This window comes from Bos mutus, chromosome 19 (genome assembly GCF_027580195.1).
Source record: "Bos mutus isolate GX-2022 chromosome 19, NWIPB_WYAK_1.1, whole genome shotgun sequence".
Taxonomy (NCBI): domain Eukaryota; kingdom Metazoa; phylum Chordata; class Mammalia; order Artiodactyla; family Bovidae; genus Bos; species Bos mutus.
In genome coordinates this window covers 27,885,868-27,911,337 of record NC_091635.1, presented here as the reverse complement: position 1 = coordinate 27,911,337, position 25,470 = coordinate 27,885,868, and the positions used below count along the sequence as shown (strand labels likewise).

General features: G+C 41.9%; 1 protein-coding gene and 1 non-coding gene across 2 annotated transcripts; both read left to right on the top strand.

Annotated features, from left to right (window-relative positions):
* Positions 1 to 2,354: 2,354 nt before the first annotated feature.
* Positions 2,355 to 19,892, top strand: KRT23 (keratin 23). The gene is made up of 8 exons (XM_005899592.2): positions 2,355 to 2,791; positions 10,461 to 10,543; positions 12,131 to 12,287; positions 13,554 to 13,715; positions 13,803 to 13,925; positions 16,918 to 17,138; positions 17,969 to 18,000; positions 19,548 to 19,892. Exons 1-8 carry the CDS (start codon positions 2,396 to 2,398, stop codon positions 19,619 to 19,621), a joined length of 1,248 nt encoding a protein of 415 aa, XP_005899654.2. The 5' UTR covers positions 2,355 to 2,395; the 3' UTR covers positions 19,622 to 19,892.
* A 4,888-nt stretch (positions 19,893 to 24,780) lies between these two features.
* On the top strand, positions 24,781 to 24,906 carry LOC138984031 (U6atac minor spliceosomal RNA). Its single transcript, XR_011461391.1, has one exon. It is a non-coding gene; the product is annotated as a U6atac minor spliceosomal RNA (small nuclear RNA).
* Positions 24,907 to 25,470: the final 564 nt, after the last annotated feature.

The window sequence follows — 25,470 nt, the reverse complement described above, 5'->3', positions numbered from 1 at the left end:
TCCATTGTAGATGATTGTGACAGACTTTAGGGAAACGGAGTGCAGCCTGGCCCTAGCATCCTACAGCTGGATGTGAAGCTGGGTCCATGAGAACACAAACCTGAGCCCAACAAATAATCCAGAACCACCCACATCCGTCAGAACACAGCTTGCCCCCACATGTCTGAACAAGTCTCTATTTTTCCCTCGTTCGCTCCATGTTCATCACATCTCCCTTCTGTCTTTCTCTCATGTTTAGAGATTAAGTGACTGTAGAACTCCTGCAAAGGGCAGTCCCTGTAAGTCTTGACAAAGTTTTCCCATCTTGCACACAGTGAAATGAGGAAAGTCCAGAGCACTTTTTGCAAGGTTTTCTTGCCAGGGCAGACAAGCTGAGCTAGTGTGCTTTAGTTGATTTTATTTTAATTAGGAATGATTTTGCTTTTGTAGCTAGCTGGTTGACGGATGGCAGAGGCTTGTTCTTACTCTCTGATTTTACAACTCACACTCCTAAAAGAGGCAGGAGGTGACCGTGTCAGAGGACCTGAGTTAAAATCCTGACTCTTAAAGTTTCACTATTGAGTTAACACGCACTGTTTATGAAACACCTATAAGAAGCCAGACTTCGATGCTTTAAAGATGAAAGACATAATCCTTGTTTTCAAGAAGCCTGTAGTCCCCAAGGAGTGTAACAACTGCAAGACAATGTGGTGAGTGAAGGGTTAGAGGTGAACTTAGCCTCGGGTGGTGGCTGGACCCAGCTCAGGGTGGGGATTCCCAGTTCCCACTCTTCTGCTCTGGGGTAGGGATACCACGCTGTCTGCTCCTCTGGAAGATCTTGGGATCTAGAAAAGGCATTTTCCTCAAAGAAGGAGCACCCAACTCATGCAAGAAAATTCAGATAATGATTGCAATGAAAGCAGTAAGCCTCGAACTACATCTGGAAGGCAGGAGAGCAGGCCTAGGCAGCACAAGCAGTGGTTTTCCAGGCAGAGGAAACAGCACAGACCACGGGCAAAACAACCGCAAATTCCCGTGTTGATTTACATTACACGCAAATCAGCTTCCCATCTTTCACCTCTAGGAGGAAAAGGGGAACAATAACTCTTTCCTGGCTACATCAAGAGTTGCTATGTGGATTAAATACAGAATATCAAAGGGCTATGTAAACTGGGAAGTCCCATTATCACCATTATGAAAAAGAAGTGTGATCCAGGGCTCCGTCAAGATTCAACTCAATGATAACCACGCTATGTGGCAGAAGGAGCCACACCCTGGCTTTGCCACTAACCCACAATCTGTCCTCTGCCATCCTGCCCGCCCCACCCCACGGGCCTCAGTTTTCCTCATCTGTAAAATCAGTGGCTTGGACTAAGGAACTTCAAGATGCTGCCATTTATTCTAAAGTCTCCTTTAAATCTAGTTGCCAGTAAGCAGCACGTGGCTCTCCACCCCCAGACTATTTCTTTATTCATTCCTAATATTTACCTTGGCAGCCAAAGCAAAGGATTCATCAAGCGTGTTCGACAACCCATGGCACATTTCCTGTTTCCCTCTGTTCCCTCCGCAGGCCATAGATGCCCTTTCCAGGGCTCAGTGGGATCAGACCTGCTGGCCACTTAACAAAGGCTATCTGCCTCCCAGGGGCCGAGGAAAGTCCTGGGCACAGGCTGGGGTTGTTTGGTTTTGAGGTGTGCTGGGATGAAAGGCAGCCTGGAAGTGGAAGATTCGGTCATTCATTCATTAATTATAATTGTGGGTTTGTTCTTAAGAATGATTCCTTTGAAATTACTTTCCATCCAACAGCGGCTGCGACAGAGGATCAGATATTCAGAACTGTCTCCATTTTCCTCTGCACAAGTATTTTCATCCAGGACCTGAGATTCTGTCCTGATCTGGCTCTTGCATCACGAGTCCCTCCCATCCTTGCTTTAGAGCTGGGGTGTGTTTATTTGGGGATTGGGTAGGGGCAGGTGTGTGTTTGTGTGTTTAATGTCTACTTTTTCAAAGGAAATCTATGCCACCCCAAATCACCTTTCTGTGGACTTTAATCAGAGCTTTTCCAGATAAATGGACAATGGAAAAAACCCACAGACAGACTGGAAAGACACCTGAGACTAACACCCACCTAAGGCGGTGGGCCACACCTCCAGGTTACCACTGGAAGGGAGAAGCAACCTGGTATATCGATGCGACTCTAAACAACAGCCCGTGTGTGAAGGCCCGGGGGCGCTTTGGGATTGACCAAGAGGAAACACGTGTTGCACAATGATAGGATCTTGTCGGTACAGCTGTCAGAAGAGGGAACTCCCATAGCAAAGGGCATAAAGCCATCTGGGGCAGTCTGGGGCAGCTCAGTTTTGTGGTGCCAGGGAGTGGACCAGAGCCCAGTCCTGCCCCAGACACAGATGGGACCATGAATTCCAACCAGAGCTTCAGCCAGAAGCGCTCAGGTTCCCTCTATGCCACAGGAGGCAGCTGGGGCCGGCCAGGGAGCTTCCCCCGGGCTCCTAGTGTCCATGGTGGTGCCGGGGGTGTTCGCATCTCTCTTTCCTTCTCCTCACCGAGCTGTCCACTCCCTGAAGGGTCTTGGAGGTCTGGAAGAGGCAGCTCCCTCCTAGGCGGAAATGGGAAGGAGATGATGCAGAACCTTAATGACCGCCTGGCCACCTACCTGGAAAAGGTGCGCGCCCTGGAGGAGGCCAATGTGAAACTAGAAAGCTGCATCCTGAAGTGGCATCAGCAAAGAGATTCAGGCAATAAGCAAGACTACTCCCAATATGAGGAAAGCATCAGCCACCTGCAGGAGCAGGTAAGATCCTGGGTAACCCTGGAACTCAAGAGGGGACTGCATTTCCAGGAGACCCATGAGAGCAGAAATCAGTAGAAAAGATAATTTCCTGGAAAATGATGAAAAGAGCTTAAAATAATCACGAACAAAAGTATTCAAGGATATTTTCTTTCTTTTCCCTAGTGGCTCAGATGGTAAAGAGTTTTTTCATTTACTTATATATTGCTGTGCTGGGTCTTTGTTGATGAAGTTCTGAGCTTTTCTCTAGTTGTGGAGAGCGGGGGCTTCTCTCTAGCTATGGTACGGGGGCTTCTCTTGTTGGTGAGCATGAGCTCTAGGGCATGCAGGCTTCAGTAATTGCAGCTCCCAGGCTCCAGAACACAGGCTCAACAGTTGTGACAGGCTTAGGTGGCATGTGGGATCTTCCTGGAACAGGGATCGAACCCACGTCTCCTGCATTGGCAAGCAGAATCTTTATTACTAAGCCACCAAGGAAACCCAAGGATATTTTCTTGTGCATGTTGAGTTGCTTCAGTCATGTCCAACTCATTGCAACCCTGTGGACCATAGCCCACTGGACTCCTCTGTCCTTGAGATTCTCTAGGCAAAAGTACTGGAATGGTTTGCCATTTCCTTCTCCAGGGCATCTTCCCAAGCAGGGATCAAATCCCCGTCTCTTATGTCTCTTGCGTGGGCAGGCGGGTTCTTTAGCACCAGTGCCCACCTGGGAAGCCCAAGGACATTTTCTTATCATACCTTAAATATGGAGGCAGGAAAGTCTGTTTTGTATATTTAATCTTCTGTACATGAATTATATAGAAAAAATGGAAGGAAAGCAGGTGCTGTCTGGTACCACTTACGATCCGACAACATAATCGTAATGATCAGGGCTGGTCTTCATTCCTCACGCTCAGTGCACAAGGCACAAGAGAGCATTTATGTCTCGTCACATCAGTTCTGCTCCACCTCCAAGTCCTGACGACAGTGTGATTACCCTGCAAAAAAAGGCTGAGTTGTACTATTCTGGAGATCACACGTAAAAGCTGTCACTCCACTAGCAGATACATCTTTGGGATTTCCCTGGATGCTTCCTCTTGGGGACTGCCAGAAGTTCTGAATTCTAGCCACTCACAGTTCTGAAAAATGGCATATTGCTAGGGAAAAAAAATAATAAAAATGGGTCTGATTTTTAGAATTTTAGAGTTAGGATGGATTATGGAGACTTCTTCAAAATATGAATAGCTTTTCAACCAAACATTTAAAAACCTAACTTTATACCTTCCGCTCAGTCACTCAGTAGTGTCCAACTCTTTTTGACCCTATGACTGTAGTCCACCAGGCTCCTCTGCCCATGGGATTTTCCAGGCAAGAATACAGGAGTGGGCTTCCATTTCCTACACCAATATACCTTCTGGGATGTTTCATAACATTGGCTGGAAGTACAGGGAATCCAGTCATCTAGGTTATATTTTAAAGCTATGTAAATTCTCTTAAGTAAAGCAGTACCAGAAAATTTCCTGTAAGATCATGATTGAACCTATCCTAGAAAGAGCATCAAGGGTTTCCAACATTTCTATGATACTATTTCTCAACATTTAGTTGTCCCTGCTTAAATCAAGATAATAGAAATCTGTCCTTATAATGAACCCTAATTATTGAATAATCAACCTAACAGCTGACTGTGTAATTGTCTTAACTATATAGTACATGGTTGTCTTTACCAAAAAAAAACAAGATGACTCAACAAACCTTACCATACTGTTTTTATTAATAAAGTTGCTTTGGTTTTAGAATGGAGAGGACAGAAGTTTTTTCAAATGGGGAGCTAAGAACATAACTCCAAAAAGAAACGTGAGGTTAGACCTGGTCAAATAATGCATGAGCCGACAGCAGAAGGAGGGAGGAAAGGGGACGGAAAAATTTACTGAGCGATTATTATATGCCAGGCATCATGTCAGGTACTGAATACACTCATCAGCATGGTCCAAGAGCTTTCTGCAATGATGGAAACATTCTGTATCATCTGATTTATTTCTCACCACAACCCTGGAAAGAAATTGAAGCTCAGAGAAGTGAAGCAGCCATGCAAAGCCACCAGGAAGAGCTAGAGCTGGGATTCTAACCTAGGTCTGTTTCTAATGGCCTCGTCATTTCCACATAGCGTGATGCTGGCCAGTCTGCCTCATCAAAAAATGATGCTACTTGTTAATAAAGATAGTGCATTCCATTTGCACTCTTAATCATACAACACGTATTTCATACCCATTATCTCATTCTGTGAAGCAGGTGTTTTTATCCCCAGTCTATGGATGAGGAGACTGAGGCCAAGTGGGTGCCTAAATTCTTTGGAACAGAATTGAGAAAAGTGAGTGGGGACAATTACAAGGAGTGGGTGGCTGGCCCACCCTCCAGGAAACCCCAGGTTCTTGGTTCTGACACTAAATAGGAAGCTCCTTCAGCTTCAAATTATATTCATTTCTGGATTTCTTACTTCAGTTGTTTTTCTCTGTGTTTGAAGAAAACAGCTATTTGAAGTTCAGATGCTCTATCAGACCTCCCCTGTTTATAGGTGACAAAATAGAGACCCAAAGAAGTCCCACCATGCCCAGGACTTACCCCTTCCTGGGCCTTTCAAGACTCATGAAATGTTCTGAGTAGATACAGCTCTCTCCCACCCCCACTTTGTAATCACCAACTCAATGGACACAAATCCGAGCAAACTCCAGGAGATAGTGAAGGACAGGAGAGCCTGGCGTGCTGCAGTCCATGGGGTCACAAGGATTCAGGCATGACTTAGTGATTGAACAACACCCCAACTTTAGGGATGTTAAATGTTACTCCAAAAGTCTGTTAGAAAACATTTCAGGAATTCCCTGGTACTAGTCGTTAGGACTTGATGCTTTCACTGCTGCGGGCCTGGGTTCAATCCCAGGTCAGGAAACTAAGATGTCACAAACCTAATGGCCAAAAAGAAAAAGAAAGAAAGAAAAGAAAATGATTTCAAAAATTAATCTATTCCTTTGAAATACAGAGTTGGACATCATCATACAAATATTAAGGTGCAGAATGGCTCTCAATAGTTCTATATTTGGCTCATTGGCTTACAGTCATAGGTTCTGTTCTCCTCTCCCTAGTAGATTACACACCCTGAAGCAATGATGCTACACTAATACACAAACTAGATTATTTTAAAAGAATGAACTCAGGTCCTTGGGGAGAATCCAGGTGATTAATTACAACACAATGCAATACCTATGCCTCATATATTATTTCTCAACCCACTCTTGTTCATTCATTACTGAGAAGGATGGCTCAGAAATAGTGGTTGTATCATAATATTGTATCAGGTAACCCAACGAGGAAGAAATAGTTTCGGTTTTTAAATTTCTTCTATATCAACTCATGTACTCTAAGAATGCTACCTGGGGAAATCAGACTTTTGATGTGGGTTTTGCCATGGACAAATTATCAATTTAACTCAGAAAAACCAAACAAGTTCACAGATGATTTTTTTAACTATACACACTGCTTTGCATCCTTCTTATTATTATAAATAAACTTTTCATGTGGAGTGTTTTTAGATTTACATGGTACAGAAACTTTCCATAAATCACCCAGCTCCCCTCATCATTAAAATCTTCCATCACCATGGCACATTTGTCAAAACTAACAAAGCAACATCAGTACACTTCTGTGAAATAAATTCACTTTTGTCTCAAATGTAATATCTGTATCAGTATAGAGAAAGTGACATTATTTTTTAATTGAAATAGAGTTGATTTACAATGTTGTGTTAATTTCTGCTGTGCAACAAAGTAGATCAGTTTTATATATATTTATATGTAGATGTATAGATATCCCAGGTGGTACTAGTGGTAAAGAACCCTCCTGCCAATGCAGGAGACATAAGAGACGTGGGTTTGATCCCTGGGTTGGGAAGATACTCTGGAGGAGGGCATGGCAACCCACTCCAGTGTTCTTGCTTGGAGAATCCCATAGACAGAGGAGCCTGGTGGGCTACTGTCCATGGGGTCACAAAGAGTTGGACATGACTGAGGCAACTTCTTTTTTTTTAATATTATTTTCCATTATGGTTTATCACAGAATATTGGATATAGTTCCATGCACTATACATTCTGTATAGCACAGAATATTGTTTATCCATTCTATTTGGAAGTGATGTCTTAAAGATTACTCCATGGTCTTCCAGTTAAAAGTATGTTATACATAAGGTACTTCATTGGAAAACTGTGGTGTTTTCAACACAGGTGGTATGTTTTATTTTCTGATTTCATGGAGTGTACAGGGCATGGATTCTCTGAATGTCAAGCAAAACCTCAGGCAACAGCTGAGGCTAACTGCAGGGATCCCCAGGCCATTTTGGATGGAGTTACTTTTCATCTCCCATGAGCTTAGATCATGCAAAGACTAAACAGATGGAGGGGAAAACATTGGTAAGAAATCGCTAAGCAGCACTGTAGAGGAAAGACAAGGAAATATCTACAGAATCCCTTTTCAGACCTATGGAAGTCGTCATGATACCATTTGGAATCCACTAAGGGAATTAAGAAGTTGGGCATGGGCAGCCAGTCTGGTTATCTCCCATCATGAACAGCAAAGTAGACAATGCATCTCAACATTTAAACCTTAGGATTTATCCAGTGCAGACACTGGCTCTAATTACAAAAGTGCTAGCCTTTTTAAAAGAAAATTAAATTTTCTTTACATTTTTCTGAACTAATTTAGCTTCAACTGATTTTCAGAGTGTCTAGACTGTGCCCAGAAATGCTATTTTACATTATTTTATTTAATCTCTTCTAATCTAATTCTCATAACTCTGCGGTTGTTATTATTGCCATTTTATGGATGAAGAAGCCAAGACTTGGCAGAGCTCACTCAGGAGGTAGGTGCTGGAGCAGGACCCCAGGCCCTGCTCTGGGAGTTCCAGACCCAGTGTTCTGAACACCTCTGAATCCTGCTATTGTGTATTCATGACACAAAATTCCAAGTAATCAGTGTAACTTTGAACAGGGCCAGATTTTTGAAAGGTGTCTTTGTGTCGAAGTATAAGTTTGTCCTAAGAAAATCCTCTCTAATTAAAGCAACTATCTGCATAAATACGATGGGAATGTCACAGATTCTTTGGCTCCAAGTAAGTTACAGAAGTTTGGAGCTAGGACCCTCAAGGTCACTTGTTTTCAGTAGAAGCTCCTTATTTGTAAAGAGCGTTGATGGAACTGAAGTCCACAGAGTTGGGTAACTGACCCAAGTTCACACCAATGGTCAGTAACAGGAAATAAAAGGAAAATCTGCTGGTTCCCAGTTCAGCGCAATGCTTGGTACAAAAGTAGTATACTTTTGACGTTGAGATATCTTCCATCCAATTTTCCCCAAGACAATGACATACATTATAATTGAGTGTCATATATTATTTCTCTGATATGTGTATTTCTCTGATTACAACTACTTAGAAATATTTACAAGTCAAACATTTATATACCCAATTTCTCAGGTGGAGACTTCAACAATAATTCTCTTTTTAAATAAAAAATATATACACATCTAGTGAAAGTCTTTAACTAGAGGCAGTTACAAAGTTAAAGTTTTAACATGAAGTTTATTAATCTAATTTATGGTAGAGAATTATTTCAGTTAATATTTTTAATTTTTTGTTTTTGACTGAAGCAACTTAGCAGCAGCAGCAGCTGGTATACAATGTTTCAAGTGTACAGCACAATGATTCAATTTTATATATATGCATAGTTAGTTCAGTCGCTCAGTCGCATCCGACTCTTTGCGACCCCATGAATTGCAGCACGCCAGGCCTCCCTGTCCATCACCAACTCCCGGAGTTCACCCAGACTCATGTACATCGAGTCAGTGATGCCATCCAGCCATCTCATCCTCTGGCGTCCCCTTCTCCTCCTGCCCCCAACCCCTCCCAGCATCAGAGTCTTTTCCAATGAGTCAACTCTTCGCATGAGGTGGCCAAAGTACTGGAGTTTCAGCTTTAGCATCATTCCCTCCAAAGAAATCCCAGGGCTGATCTCCTTCAGAATGGACTGGTTGGATCTCCTTGCAGTCCAAAGGACTCTCAAGAGTCTTCTCCAACACCACAGTTCAAAAGCATCAATTCTTCGGCGCTCAGCCTTCTTCACAGTCCAACTCTCACATCCATACATGACCACAGGAAAAACCATAGCCTTGACTAGACGAACCTTTGTTGGCAAAGTAATGTTTTTGCTTTTGAATATGCTATCTAGGTTGGTCATAACTTTCCTATATATATATATATATATATATATATATATATATCCTATTTTCAGATTCTTTTCCATTATAAGTTATTACAAGAAATTGAATATAGTTCCCTATGCTATACAGTGTGTGTGTGTGTGTGTGTGTGTGTGTGACATAGTTGCTCAATCATGTCTGACCTTTGTGATCCATGGATTATAGCCCACCAGATTCCTCTGTCTATAGAATTCTCTAGGCAAGAATACTGGAGTGAGTTGCCACTCCTATCTCCACAGGATCTTCCTGGCCCAGGAATCAAACCTGTGTCTCCTGCATTGCAGACAGATTCTTTACCATCTGACCCACCAGGGAAGTCCATGCAAAAAACAGTTGCTCTTGTTATTTATTTAATATATAGTAGTGTGTATCTGTTAATCCCAAATTCCCAACTCATCCTTCTCCCCTTTCAGTTAATATTTTAATAGCTACAACTGGGGCATTCTCATCATTGAATAATTTACAAACACATATACATACCTATAAGTTATGCATATAAATATGGTCATTTAGGGCAAAAAATAATTATGCTTAGTTCAGTTCATTTACTTAGTTGTGTCTGACTCTTTGTGACCCCTTGGACTGCAGCACACCAGGCTTCCCTAGCCATCACCAACTCCCAGAGCTTGCTCAAACTCATGTCCATTGAGTCAGTGATGCCATCCAACCATCTCTTCCTCAGTTGTCCCCTTCTCCTCCTGCCTTCAATCTTTCCCAGCATCAGGGTCTTATTTCAAATGAGTCACCTCTTCACATCAGGTGGCCAAATTATTGGAGTTTCAGCTTCAACATCAGTCCTTCCAATGAATATTCAGGACTGATTTCCTTTAGGATTGACTGGTTGGATCTCCTTGCAGTCCAAGGGACTCTCAAGAGTCTTCTCCAACACCACAGTTCAAAAGCATCAATTCTTTGGTGCTCAGCTTTCTTTATAGTCCAACTCACATCCATACATGACCACTGAAAAAACCATAGCCTTGTCAAAACAAGTCTGACAAAACAAAAACAAGTCGGAAAAACCGAGTCAGACACGACTGAGCGACTTTCACTTACACTTTGTGTGGATCTTACTAAATAATTAAAAGGCATTTTCCACAATTACTCTCCTTCCCCCGTCTATATCATTCTTTGAGCAGTTGCATCAATCCTATCAAAAGCCAATATAAAAAAAGACAGTGAAAGTGACTGCAGACCATACCCTTACTACAAAACCACTCTTGTGCTTTGCATTTAGTAAGTGCTCAATAAATATTAATTGACTTCACTGCTCATTATTCCACTGCTACAAAATAAAGCCTTAGCTGCTGACAAGTCAGATTCTCAGGAACTGGGCAGAAATGCAGCTGTCCTGTGGATTTGCATGCGACTGAAGTGACTCTTGGTGTGTGCTTTACAGATAGCAGATGGCAAGGTGAACAACGCTCAGATCATCCTTCTCATTGACAACGCCAGGATGGCAGTGGATGACTTCAGCCTTAAGTAAGTTCCTTCTTCACAGTGTTGTGGTGGGTGGGGGGAGGGGACAGGGGTTGGTTTGGTTTGGGGAATTGTTCTTGTTTCTGTTTCTGTTTTGCAGAAAGAAGACGTATCTCACCATTACCCATGTGTAAAATCTTACTAAGCTATAATGAAAAGGCATGCGGCTGCTGCTGCTGCTGCTAAGTCGCTTCAGTCACTAGGGTCCAGACAGATATTAAATATATGTCTGGATCCTAGTTTAAACAAATCAGATATAAAATACACTTTTTGGTATGGGGAAATTTGAATACAAACCCTTCAGTTCAGTCACTCAGTCGTGTCCAACTCTTTGCGACCCCATGAATCGCAGCACGCCAGGCCTCCCTGTCCATCACCAACTCCCTGAGTTCACTCAGACTCACGTCCATTGAGTCAGTGATGCCATCCAGCCATCTCATCCTCTGGCGTCCCCTTCTCCTCCTGTCCCCAATCCCTCCCAGCATCAGAGTCTTTTCCAATGAGTCAACTCTTCACATGAGGTGGCCAAAGTACTGGAGTTTCAGCTTTAGCATCATTCCCTCCAAAGAAATCCCAGGGCTGATCTCCTTCAGAATGGACTGGTTGGATCTCCTTGCAGTCCGAGGGACTCTCAAGAGTCTTCTCCAACACCACAGTTCAAAAGCATCAAGTCTTTGGCACTCAGTCTTCTTCATAGTCCAATTCTCACATCCATACATGACCACTGGAAAAACCATAGCCTTGACTAGATGGACCTTTGTTGGCAAAGTAATGTCTCTGCTTTTCAATATGCTGTCTAGGTTGGTCATAACTTTTCTTCCAAGAAGTGTCTTTTAATTTCATGGCTGCAGTCACCATCTGTAGTGATTTTGGAGCCCAAAAAAATAAAGTCTGACACTGTTTCCACTGTTTCCCCATCTATTTCCCATGAAGTGATGGGACCAGTTGCCATGATCTTCGTTTTCTGAATGTTGAGTTTTAAGCCAACTTTTTCACTCTCCTCCTTCACTTTCATCAAGAGGCTTTTTAGTTCCTCTTCACTTTCTGCCAGAAGGGTGGTGTCATCTGCATATCTGAGGTTATTGATATTTCTCCCGGCAATCTTGATTCCAGCTTGTGCTTCTTCCAGCCCAGTGTTTCTCATGATGTACTCTGCATATAAGTTAAATAAGCAGGGCAACAATATACAGCCTTGATGTACTCCTTTTCCTATTTGGAACCAGTCTGTTGTTAGATGATATTAAAAACTTATTATTGATTTTTATGTTACTGTGCTTATTTAGAAAACTCTCTTTTCTTAAAAGATACATTCTGAAGTATTTAGGGGTTGAAAGGACATAATGTCTATAATTTACTTTAAAATACAAGATAGAATATAGATGAAATGAATATAGCAAAATGTTAATAGCTGCTAAATCTAAATGATGGACATATGGCTGTTTATTATGCCATTCTCTCTAATGAAAAAAATAATATTGGATCACCATTATAGAAAAACCTGCATGAAATGTAAAAAGTAAGAAGTTCAGCCTAAAACTACGGTGAATCCTTCCAATAACAAGTGTTCTGTTCTCTTCCTTCTAACCAAAGGTATGAAAATGAACACTCCTTCAAGAAAGACTTAGAAATTGAAGTTGAAGGTCTCCGAAAGACCTTGGATGATCTGACCATTGTCACCACAGACCTAGAACAGGAGGTTGAGGGGATGAGGAAAGAGCTCATCCTCATGAAGAAGCGTCATGAGCAGGTAGGACTCCCAGGATCTCCAGGAACCAGTACAGCTCTTAGTCTACACATTTCAGGTGACTCAGTCGCTCCAGAAGAAACCACCACCTGGATGCCAGCTCTATTGTCTTCAACCTAAATAATCATAAGGAACCACATACATATCTAATTTTTCCATGTTCACGGTTATTTACCCTGGTGTCAAATACAACAGCTAAAACACAATTCCAATTAACTATGACATCAGTCAACAATTTTGTTAATATACAGTGTTTATCTAGACCTGTTTATTAATATGATAAGAGAAAAATAAATGTGTAGGATCGAACTTATTTCATTAACCCAATGTGCAGCAAGTTGGAGAATAACAGAATAGACTGTTATGGATCTGCCATGGATCCAGATTATATTCAGTATAGTTATATTCTATAGTAACTCGTAGTTACAGTTACTATATATTTGATATAACTATTGGCAAAAATTGAGTCTCAATTGCCAAAAGCATTTAACTGACTTTAAAAGTTAGCATCCATCTAAAATCCCCGAGACTCTGATGAAAATATAGGAAAAAAAAAACCCCATTTTAGGCAAACAAAACTGCTTATCAAAGAACCTCACCTTCTGCACAGCTGGTTAGACATGATTGTTAATTAAACCTTTCCTATAGTTTCTTGGTTTCATGATACCTCATGGGCATCATCCCTACAGAGTCATAATACACTGACAAGATTTTGAAAGTCTTTACACCATTTGGCTTTGGGTTACTGAACTGCTGCCCCAAAGCTTTGGCCTATAACCTGAAATGTTTAAGTGTTTCATTGTGTCATCATTTCACTCATGAACACTTGTTGAAGAGTACTTTACACTCTATGTAAGCAAAATTCCTTGTAAAATGTTTTCAACCAGGGATTAAGTCAGTAATCACAGGGGCCATTTGACTACCTGTCCGGTGCTATTCTTTACTTCATAAAAGTATAAGAGAGGGGCTTCCCTGCAAGTCCGTTGACTAAGACTCCTCACTTCTTCCACTGCAGGGGCCCTGGGTTCAATCCCTGTTCGGGGAATTAAGATCCAACATGCAGTGTGGTGTGGCTAAAAATATGCTTTTTTCCCCATATATATGTTTTGTCATCAACAAATAATAACTGAGAAACCAAACCAAGCCGATGGAGGAGTGGCAAACACATAAGCTGAATTTTTAAAAGATCTGTGTACTGCTGCCCATCAACATACTTCTGGCCTTCTGATTGTCAAAACTGATTCATTTTCTCTCTGTGTGGTTAAACAGGAAGTGGAGGAACACCGTGTGCCAAATGACTTCAAGGTCAACGTGAAGGTGGATACAACCCCGGGAGAAGATCTGATTAAGGTCCTAGAGGATATGAGGCAGGAATATGAGTTTATAATTAAAAAGAAGCATCAAGACTTGGACACTTGGTATAAACAGCAGGTAAAAGAAAGATGCCCAAACTTCCCAAAGTTTCCACTTACAAGTGGTCCCAATGCCAATGCCTCTCTTCTTTTCGTGGTCTCACAGTCAGCAGCCGTGGCCCAGGAAGCAGCCAGTCCAACAGGTGTGCAGAGCAGCCAAAGTGACCTTCACGAACTGAAGCGCACTTTCCAGGCCCTGGAGATTGACCTGCAGGCACAGTGCAGCAAGGTGAGTTTGAGCTGGAAACATCTTAGGTCAGGTACCACCTCCTCCACAAAACTTCTTCTCTCTCCGGGGCCTGTCTCTCCAACTCCCTTGGGGCACTTCTCCATCCAAACTCCCACTTTCCATCCAAATTGTCCACAATGAGGATGATAAGAGCTACCATTTATTGAGGTGTCCGTGCTGTGCCACATTCATTGCATTCAATGTCATCAATCCTCACATTAACCTTTCCAGATAGGTCTGGTGTCCCCATTTTGGAGATAAGGGCACCAAAGCCCCAAACAGTTAAGTGAGTTGACCAGGGTCACACAGTTAATAAGTGGCCAGTGGTGAAGCCACATGGTGGTATGGGGTGGGGGTGGGGGTGGGGTGGGCAGTTCTACACTCTCAAAACCCCTATCAGTGCTCTCCCCCTTACAACCATGCTGCCCCCTCCCAGTTCCAAGAAAGAGAAATTCTGGTGCCGACATGAGTAAGTGGCAAATCCAGGCTTGGCTGACTCCAAAGTGCTGCTCTATTATTGTGTATGCGTCTTATACAGTGAACAGTCTTATACCCAGGGAACAGTAAGTTCTTGTGTCTAAGTCATTTCTTTGATCATCATGGTTTTCAGTAAAAATGCTTTTAGGAGTGTTATAAGCACTTAAAATTCATTAAATAAAATATATCATTGAATTTCCTTCTTAGCCTATCTGAATCTTCTAATCATTCATCAATACCATTCCCCAGTGCTACTCTGCTCTCAGTCTTGAGGAGAAATAATTAGTTCATTTTGTTGCACCTGGTAAATTACTGTCACATTTTAAGAATCAGTGACGATGGACAGACATTTAAAATGTACACTGTCAAGGTGATGATAATGAACACATAAATAATTACAGTATTTTATATTATTTAAATACAAATAAATTACTATATTTTAAAATTATCTAAATAGTTTTGTAGCCTTCAGAACATTTTAGCATTAGATATTTCACAACAACTCTGCAAGGTCAGCTTGACATTTATACCCAGTTTCATTCTTTCTACTACCTGACACTATTCTAAGTAACTGAGGATTTGATAATAAAGGACTTTGTATACTACTGTAGACGACAGACAATAAAGGCACAAATCATCAAAATAAATAATATGCCAGATGGAGGAAAATGCTGCAAAGAAATGAAACATGAGGGAGAGGTTAGGCTTGCCAGGAGAAGAGCTGTCATTTTAAAACCAGGTAGTTGGGAGAAGCTTTACTGTTAAGGTAAGAGTTGAGCAAAACCCTCAAAGTGATACGAAGATGCTTTACATGGCTATGGGGAGGGAGTTCCAGGTGGAGGGAATAGCAAATGCACAAGCTATGAGGCACGGGTGTGTCAGACAGGTTGGAGGAACAGCCGGGAAGCCAACATGGATGCAGTGAGTCAACAGAAGGAAGAAGAAAGGAGAGAAGAGGAGGCCCTAGGGTTATTCCCCTTGACCCTTAGAGGGAAGTCAAGGGAAATTTGAAACAGAGGGTATAGACAACTCTTTGAGGAGCTCTGCAGTAAGCAAAGGTGAGCAAAGAAATTGGCTGATCGCTGAAGGTAGTTATGGGCTTGAGAGAACAAATTTTAAGGTGGAAGAAATTCTATATGAAAGCTGGTGGGAATAATCTAGGAGAGAGGAAAGCATTCATGTTGCAAGACGGTGGGTAATTGCTGAAATAACCGTGGCACAGACAGGGACGGTTATTCCCCTCATAACAGGAGGGGAATGAGTGTCGACACAGACTCATGTCTGTGGGCAGAAGCTGGTGGAGCTGGTGGGAGCCCTCCCCTGAGGGCTTTCATATCCTTGGCAACAGAAGAAGCAAGGTAATGGGCTAAGAGAAAGGACAGGGAGAAGAGGGGTTTTCAGACAGAGAAGAAGGGACAAAATATCCGTTTGGGAGAACAAGAAAGTGACGACACCAGGGACATGTGGGGTAATAGCCAGGCAGCATGAAGGGCCCCCTGGACGTTAGCAGCCCTGAAGTGCAGGGCGCTTTATTAGCTATGAATGTCTCTTTAAGATTAAAGTTATGTGTCCTAGAAAAGTAGGTGGTAAATCCAAACAGAACAGGGACTTGAACTTGGTTCTCTGCTTCCTTTATTTTGCAGCTTTCAGAATTTCCTCAAAAATGACAACATGTTTGTTACCAGAGTCACCAAATTAAAATGGAAGACACACAGTGAGATTTGAATTCAGATGAACAAGTGTTATTTTAGTATAAGTTCTTGTGCAATATTGGGGGAACATTTGGAACACATCTATACTAAAAAAAAAAAAATTACCAATTGCTCATCTGAAATTTATACTTAATCAGGTGCCCTCTATTTTATCTGGCACCCTTACTTGAGACCCTTCTCTGAAGATACAAAAAAATAGCAGTCCTGGCTACTATTTCCTTCTAGGACCTTTCAGTCTGGCCAGAGACAAAATATAAGCAAAAGTAGGTAAGGAACAGATCAGGGCAAGGTGGGGTATACTCACTCCCAAACAAGCTACATCAACAATAAATACTACAAGAGTGCAACTAAGTTGCACAGAACTCCCTGACACAAAGGCTTTATGCCTAGAAAAATGAGATTCAGAGAGTCCTGACTCCTCGTTGCCTGGCTCCAAACCTAAAAGTCAGCCTGCTCCTCCTCACTCATCCCCAGCTCCACCAAGACACCCAGCAGAGTGGTTGGTATATTCTCACTACTCATCAAGCATGCGTGCTCAGTTGTGTCCAGCTCTTTGTGAGCCCATGGACTGTAGCCCGTCAGGCTCCTCTGTCCGTGGAATTTTTCAGGCAAGAATACTGGAGTGGGTTGCCATTTCCTCTTCCAGGGGATCTTCTCCACCCAGAGACCAAACGCACATCTTTTGAGTCTCCTGCATTGGCAGGTGGATTCTTTACCGCTGTGCCACCAGGGAAGCCCAACTCAGCAGGCTATTAAATCAAGCCATCAGTCAGTAGATGAAAGAAATTTCATTCCTCTTTCAGAAATCTGCTTTAGAAAACATGTTATCAGAGACCCAGTCTCGGTACTCCTGCCAGCTCCAGGACATGCAACAGATCATCTCCCACTATGAGGAGGAACTGACGCAGCTACGCCATGACCTGGAGCGTCAGAACAACGAATACAAGGTCCTCCTGGGCATCAAAACCCACCTAGAGAAGGAAATCGCCACCTATCGCCAGCTCTTGGAGGGAGAGAATGGAGGGTAAGGCAAAGACTGGCAGGGGAGGACAATGAAAGTGTACCCACCCTTGTGTGCATTCATGTACCCTACGGTCCCGTTGGCCATCATCCATGTAGAGAAAGAAAGGCTTATGCTGAATTTCTTCTGTAGCTACTTAGATCAGGTTGTATTCCGTTAAGTAGGAAGTTTGAATTCATCAACTGTTATTCCCAGGACACTAAGATTTGAAGTCAACAGTTTCACTTAATATTTTATATCTCTAGAAACAAACAATGAAGAAAGTTTGGCTACAGTGTTTCCCAGTGGGAATGCACCCAATTTTCGCTCAAAAAAGAAAAAAAAAAAAGATTGAGGAATCTAACAGCAGGAAAAGACTCATAAGAGATTGAGATGTCCAGATATTTTATCTGGAATCTCTGACTACTTTTGGTATAACTGTCCACAAAAGGGCACATATGTTCTATGACCCAAGAGAAAGGGTTAGAATGTTTTTAGTACATAAATAAAATGTTATTGGACCAAATTCAAAACAGTCTGAAAAGCCCAGGGGTTTCACACTTCAGAGGCAGACCCTGGAAAGGATCCCAGGGAGGCAAAGCCTGAAGCTGGCTGAAAGGATGGAGGTGACTCAGCAGATTTCTCCCCCCCCCAGGGTTAGTGGGAGGCAGTACTTACTGCCTTTTGGTTCAGGAGGGTTCTCCCATGAACTCATGACCTTGAAACTACAGAACTCAAACAATTATCCTCATTAAAGAACTGTGAATGTACTAGCAGGCAAAGGAAGTTAGTTCATCTTGAGACGTTTTTATGGTTGTTGCTAATACTAAAATGAGCCTTTATCACTTTTATAGGAAAATGGAAGAATCTAAGTCAAACGTCAAAGGTAAAAAATACTTTTTCATTGTTTGAATCTACCTTTTTTTTTATTTAATCAGCACATTTATCCATCCTTCAGTAACCATACTCTCTCGTGTACTACTGAATGTTCTTTGTTCAGTTTTTATTTTATTGCCAAATGGCCAGGAATATTGAATCAACTTAAATTAGATATGGCTGAACCAAATGAGCTCTCAATTTTGTCCTCAACAATATATATATATATGAGCTCTTTGCCAGCAGTAAAGTAGATAAAAATAATCAGTGATATTATTATATCTCTATTAAATTATGGGCTCAATGGACATGAATCTGAACAAACTTTAGGGGATAATGAAGGACAGGGGAGCCTGGCACACTGCAGTCCATGGGATTGCAAAGAGTCAGACACAACTTAGTGACTGAACAACAACAATTAAGTTATGGAGTCTGCTGGCCAAACTCCTAGGAAATTAAGGAAAAAATTTTGTCCCATAATTTCCCAAACTACATTCTGTTGAATACTAGCATCCCATGAGATTTTAACTGTGTATTATAAAAGATGTGTTCTGTGGCCCAGTATGGCTGGGAATACATGTACCACTATCCTCTTGGTGAAGAATCAGGCTATGTTTCAGCATTGAAGATGGAACAAACACTGCTGCAAGGAAGAAAAAGTAAGAGAAAGAAACCACAACAAAATTTATTTTGTTTAGCACAGTGTTCCCAAATACCTTTGACCAGGGAACCCTATTTTCTCAGATTACAATTAACATCTCACAGGAAAGTTTAAGAAGTCACAGTCTGGGACAGGTGGCACTTTCTGATTAGTTTATGATAAAATGTTCTAAGGCATTAAAGGTTCAGGGACTGAGAGTCCAAGTAACCATCACAGAATAGCTGGCTTCATTGCCATCCCTCTGCAAGATCCCAACAGGGTCCTTCAGCCTCTCTTTGGTCATGTCCAGGGTCAGGGAACCCATTACTGGAGAGGGTGAACAATCTACTATTGGAGAACCTTGACTTTAACAAAGTTTTCCCTGGATCTCTACTACTGGTTTCAATTCTTCCCTCTGGTCTAGAATCGGTGTATTGATGCATCAACAAAGCACTTATTCAAATAAATCTTATCTTTGAAAACAGTGACCATGATAAACATTCCTGGCTTCTCATGATCTTTCATATGGCATACTCTATAGATCTAAAAATGAGGTCCCCAGAATGGCATTTAAGGCTCTGTATGTTCATAGACTCTATGATGCAAGGGGTCAAAAGCCCATAAAAGCAGAAAGGACCCCTCCAGCACTTGTGGTCCAATACTGGATTCTGTATCAGGAACACTTGGGGTGAAGGGCTTGACCTCTAGAAAGTGACACTGTTCAGATACCTCATTTCCTAGAAGGTGGGAGGAAAATCTTCCTTGGTAAGATCTTTTTTCACTCCATTAGAGCCCACCATATTGCTTAGTGATCATTCTAGAGAGCTGAGAACAGGAGCCTGGAAAGGAGTGCAGTTCAGATGGTGGGGAGAGCATGGCAGTGACCTCTTTGTTGCTTTTTTTTTTTTAATTTGCAGCTCCAAAGATCAAGGCCATCACACAGGAGAGCGTCAATGGAAGAATAATTCTTTCTCAAGTGAATGAGATCTGAAAGTACAAGTGAGGCCAATAAAAATTTCTGCCTGTTGTAAAAACTATTTCCCCTCAATGGAAAGTCCTTGCCCAGGTGAATTCTAAGAGGTTTCCTTGGAGTTAACAAACTCAGAAACTTTTTTTCTCTTTAACAATCCCACCATAACGATCTTCATATATTGCTGCACTTTTTCAATTGAAGTATGAGTTCATGAGCTTAAAGCTGTACTTTACTACTACAGTTGTCAGATTCCCATCATTGTACAAGTTTTATAGCCAATAAAACTCCACACCAGCTGCATCATGTCCTTTTTTTTTTTAATATCACAAGGCAAGACAAAACCTCAAGATAAGGTCAGTCTTGTCTTGACAAGACCTCTTTATCCTAAAAATGGATCCTCGGAGCATTGTCCATGAAAGAGCGACAGGGACCTTAATGCTCTGAAGGTGTCTGCAGCAAACACTGGGCAGAATTGTTACCTGCAGCGATGCAACTGGGGACAACATGTGGTTCACAAGGCTTTCCAAGATCTCTAGACTTCTTCCAGCAGAAAAGTGGGAGTGGGGCAGGGATAGAGGGAGGAATGCCCAGAAAGGCCTCACTGAGATGACCAAAAACTATTCTACCTCACAGATGAGTGAATGAACAACTTCAGTGCCTAGAAGAGAGTTAAAATTAGAAAAGGAAATTCAGGGGAAAAAATCCTCATTACAGATAGGTACTGAGACCCTAAAAGGGGAAACAACCCATCCAAAATCTGAGTTGTAAACATTAGGATCCAGGATATTATGTTGATGTGTAGTAAGGACTAAAGAAGACAGACTAGGCACCTCTGCCCCTGAAGAAGATGTCTTTTTCTCAGATTTTAGCTGTGTGAGCTGCTAGTCCAAGGCTGGTACAGAGGAGCAACACTGGAGAAAAGGAAGACAGAAACCTACATATTCACTAAGACATCATCAGAAGGCCATACATGAAACAATAGGATATTAACAATTCAATGGACCATCAGTTCAGTCGCTCAGTCCTGTCCGACTCTTTGCAACCCCATGAATTCCAGCATGCCAGGCCTCCCTGTCCATCACCAACTCCCAGAGTTTACCCAAACTCATGTACATCGAGTCAGTGATGCCATCCAGCCATCTCAACCTCTGTCGTCCCCTTCTCCTCCTGCCCCCAATCCCTCCCAGCATCAGGGTCTTTTCCAATGAGTCAGTTCTTCGCATCAGGTGGCCAAAGTATTGGAGTTTCAGCTTCAGCATCAGTCCTTCCAATGAACACCCAGGACTGATTTCCTTTAGAATGGACTTGTTGGACCTCCTTGAAGTCCAAGGGACTTTCAAGAGTCTTCTCCAACACCACAGTTCAAAAGCATCAATTCTTCGGCACTCAGCCTTCTTCACAGTCCAACTCTCACATCCATACATGACTACTGGAAAAACCATAGCCTTGACTAGACGGACCTTTGTTGGCAAAGTAATGTCTCTGCTTTTGAATATGCTATCTAGGTTGGTCATAACTTTCCTTCCAAGGAGTAAGCGTCTTTTAATTTCATGGCTGCAATCACCATCTACAGTGATTTTGGAGCCCCAAAAATAAAGTCTGACACTGTTTCCACAGTTTCCCCATCTATTTCCCATAAAGTGATGGGACCGGATGCCATGATCTTCGTTTTCTGAATGTTGAGCTTTAAGCCAAACTTTTCACTCTCCACTTTCACTTTTATCAAGAGGCTTTTCACTTTTCACTTTTCTCTTCACTTTCTGGACCACAGGCACGGGCTTTACCATTTGAGCTACCCGGGAAGCCTTCCCTGGAGACTCAGCTGGTGAAGAATCAGCCTGCAGTGGAGGAGACCTGGGTTCGATCCCTGGGTTGGGAAGATCCCCTGGAGGAGGGCATGGCAACCTACTCTAGTATTCTTGCCTGGAGAATCCCCACGGACAGAAGAGCCTGATGGGCTACAGTCTATGGGGTCACAAAGAGTCAGACGTGACTGACTAAGCACAGCACTATACAGGCACGGGCTAGTCAAACTCTCCCACTTTACAGACAAATAAACTGAGACCCAGACAATAAAGGCATGGCCCCAAACACGCACTGGATTATTGCAGTTGGATCTAGATCTGAGCCCGTAGACTCCATATCCAGGTGTTAACCTAAAAATACATTTATTTCCATGTTCATCTAACACATTGGCAATACCCTGAATACTTTTTGTCTCTATGTCTGAATACTCCCTTGGAAAGGATTGCTTTTGATTTTTTTCTGACCTGGGATGTGTTAAAACTGGATTAGTCTTCCCTTTAAGGCAATAATTGGTATTTTCTGATTCTCAATACCCAAAGAATAGAAAATCAACCCTTAACAATTTGAAATTAGGCAAAAGGAATCCAGGATAATCACATGATTGCAAAAATGTATCATTGGTTTAAATGAAATACCTTACTTCCCTGGGGTAAAACTATAAATTTATCTTTAGTGTGTGATTACTTCCAAGAATTTCAAAAATAACCAATTTATAATATCTTCAATGAATTTTTGTGCAATACCTCTCTGTGCAAATTTTGATGCTTTGGGGGGTGCAAGAAAAGATCCATATTAGACTATATTAGTCCTCTTTTTCTATTTCATTCTACTAGAACTTCTTCATGTTAATAAGGTACTATAGTCTCAAGGCATATCTTAAATTGATTTTTTCTCTAGCATCAATTCACTCTGCTATTTTAGACATTATCTCTTTTTTTAAATCTAGATATTAGACATAAAATATACTTATTTTCTCAAGATGAAATTTAGCAATGCTAGCAAAATCTTTTGAAGAAATATTTTAAGAGCAGCATGACAGGCTGAAGGTAAAGTTTTAATACTAGCCCCAGAAAATAATCAACTAACCTTACATTTACTGTTATCACTTACATAAGATTTGGTAGTCATAAATCAAAACATAAGAATAATTTTTCCCTGGTGGTCCAGTGGTTAAGAATCTTCCTTGCAAGGCAGGAGACACAGGTTCGATCCCTGTCAGAGAACTAAGATCCCATGTGCTGCTGAGCAACTAAGCCCGCATGGCACAGCTACTAAAGCCCACGTGCTCTGGAGCCATGCTCTGCAACTGCTGACCCTGCAAGCCACCACTGGAGTCCACACACCCCAGTGAAAGATCACACATGACGCAAAAGGATTCCACCTGCTGCAACTAAGGTCCAACTCATCCAAACAAATAAATATTTTTAATTTAAAAAAAAAAGGATAATTTCAATCAAGCAGCTAAAATACTCCCAAAGTATTCATTTTCTCTGTACCAATTAAGGTGAACCAACTCATCCTGGTTTGTTCAGGAAACCCCTTAGTCCCAAGCAAACTGGAGTGCTTGGTCGGCCTATTGATAAAGAATTGCTCTTGCCTTACTCTATTCAGGCTGCTGTAACAGAATACCACAGATTGAGTGGCTTATAAAAACAACAGAAATTTATTCCTCACAGCTCTGGATGCTGGAATGTCCAAGGTCAAGGCACCAGCAGGGTTACATTCTGGGGAAGGTTCTCTTCCTGGTTCATAGCCTGTGCCCTCCCATGATGGAAGGGGCTTGGGAACTCTGTGGAGTCTCTTTTCTAACAACATTAATCCCATTCACAGAGCCTCCACCCTCATGAACTAAACGCCTCCCAAAGACCTCACCTTCTAAAACCATCACCTTTGGCGGGGGTAAGATTTCAACATATAAATTTTTCAGACAAGTAGAGAGGAATTAAACCATTTTCCTGAGTAAAGAGACAGTTGCACAAGTTTAGACTCTAGGCAGCATAGAATAACCTCTCTCACACATCTGAGTAAGTCCAAAAATATTTCAAAATACCCATTACAAACTTATTAGTGCCTGTAGGTTCAGGCAAGTTGCCAACTGAGAAGGTTTCATTTGTATTTGGTTTTGACCCACGCACACCCAATCCACATAAAAGAGTTGGTAACAAATTCTATTGTTTCCATTACAGGAACACTTCAAGTAAATAGCAGCTATTCCATTACCCAAAATCCAATTAAAGAAATACTTGGCTAATCCAGAGATGTATAAGATGTATCAAGTATTACTTTGGAATATTTATGTCAACATATCTTTCAGTAGTACCATAATAACATGGTTAAGTGGATAGATCCATTTAATATCTTTCAGTCCAGTCAAATGCATGCCTTGACTAAAAGCTCATTTTTCCATTAATGTTTTTATATACCTGCCCTGTTAATGATGTGTGGAATTGGAAACTAAACTTCATAAAAATTCATTATTAAGGAATGTAGCAATTTTACGTTGGTAGAAATGTCATAGAGCTGAGAAAAGAGCAAGAAGATGAATCACAAATTATGGTGGGAAAAGGTGGGTAAGAGAAAGGGACCTGAGAAAGTTACTTTAGCACAGAGCTTCTCAAACTTGGCTGCGCCTTAGGATCAACTGTGGAGATTAAAAAAGTCTAATGCCCAGACAACTTATAGATCAATTCAATCAAGTTTTTTGAAGGTTAGAATATAGACATTCATATATTTTAAAGATTCCCAGGTAATTACAATGTACAACCAAGTTTGAGAACTTGTTGCTTTAGTAGCGTCAAGTGCTTTTGTATTTGTTTGTATGTTTCCCATATTTCTAATTGTTTAATACTCTCATGAGAATTAATTACTTGTTCTGTTCAGTTCAGTCACTCAGTCAACCCCATGGACTGCAGCACGCAAGGCTTCCCTGGCCATCACCAACTCCCGGAGTTCACTCAGACTCACATCCATTGAGTCAGTGATGCCATCCAGCCATCTCATCCTCTGGCGTCCCCTTCTCCTCCTGCCCCCAATCCCTCCCAGCATCAGAGTCTTTTCCAGTGAGTCAACTCTTCGCATGAGGTGGCCAAAGTACTGGAGTTTCAGCTTTAGCATCATTCCTTCCAAAGAAATCCCAGGGCTGATCTCCTTTAGAATGGACTGGTTTGATCTCCTTGCAGTCCAAGGGACTCTCAAGAGTCTTCTCCAACACCACAGTTCAAAAGCATCAAGTCTTCGGCACTCAGCTTCCTTCACAGTCCAACTCTCACATCCATACATGACCACAGGAAAAACCATAGCCTTGACTAGACGGACCTTTGTTGGCAAAGTAATGTCTCTGCTTTTCAATATGCTATCTAGGTTGGTCATAACTGTTGTATGAAAGGAGAGAAGGTTAGCATTCCCCTTGACAAGGATGGAAGAGGCTCTCGGGCCTGACAACACGCATACAGCTAAGGCATTGCCACCTACTTCGTGGCATCTAACCACCAACTCCCAGAGCTTGCTCAAATTCATGTCCATCAAGTCGGTGATGCCATCCAACCATCTCACCCTCTGTTGTCCTCTTCTCCTCCTGCCTTCAATCTTTCCCAGCATCAGGGTCTTTTCCAATGAGTCAGTTCTTCGCATCAGGTGGCCAAAGTATTGGAGCTTCACTTCAGCATCAGTCCTTCCAATGAATATTCAGGAGTGATTTCCTTTAGGATGGACTGGTTGGATCTCCTTGTAGTCCAAGGGACTCTCAAGAGTCTTCTCCAACACCACAGTTCAAAAGCATCAATTCTTTGGCGCTCAGCTTTCTTTATGGCACAACTCTCACATCCATACATGACTACTGGAAAAAACATAACTCTGACTAGATGGACCTTTGTTGGCAAAGTAATATCTCTGCTTGTTAATATGCTGTCTAGGTTGGTCATAGATTTTCTTCCAAGAAGCAAGCATCTTTTAATTTCATTAATCACTGCAGTCACCATCTGCAGTGATTTTGGAGCCCAAGAAAATAAAATCTCTCACTGTTTCCATTGTTTCCCCATCTATTTGCCATGAAGTGATGGGAC

Excerpts from the sequence above, each read along its gene's own strand:
- KRT23 (XM_005899592.2), top strand. The coding sequence starts at position 2,396 with ATGAATTCCAACCAGAGCTTCAGCCAGAAGCGCTCAGGTTCCCTCTAT. Across the intron at positions 10,544-12,130 it reads GTGGATGACTTCAGCCTTAA|GTATGAAAATGAACACTCCT; the intron begins GTAAGTTCCTTC and ends TTCTAACCAAAG. Across the intron at positions 18,001-19,547 it reads ATCTAAGTCAAACGTCAAAG|CTCCAAAGATCAAGGCCATC; the intron begins GTAAAAAATACT and ends TTTAATTTGCAG.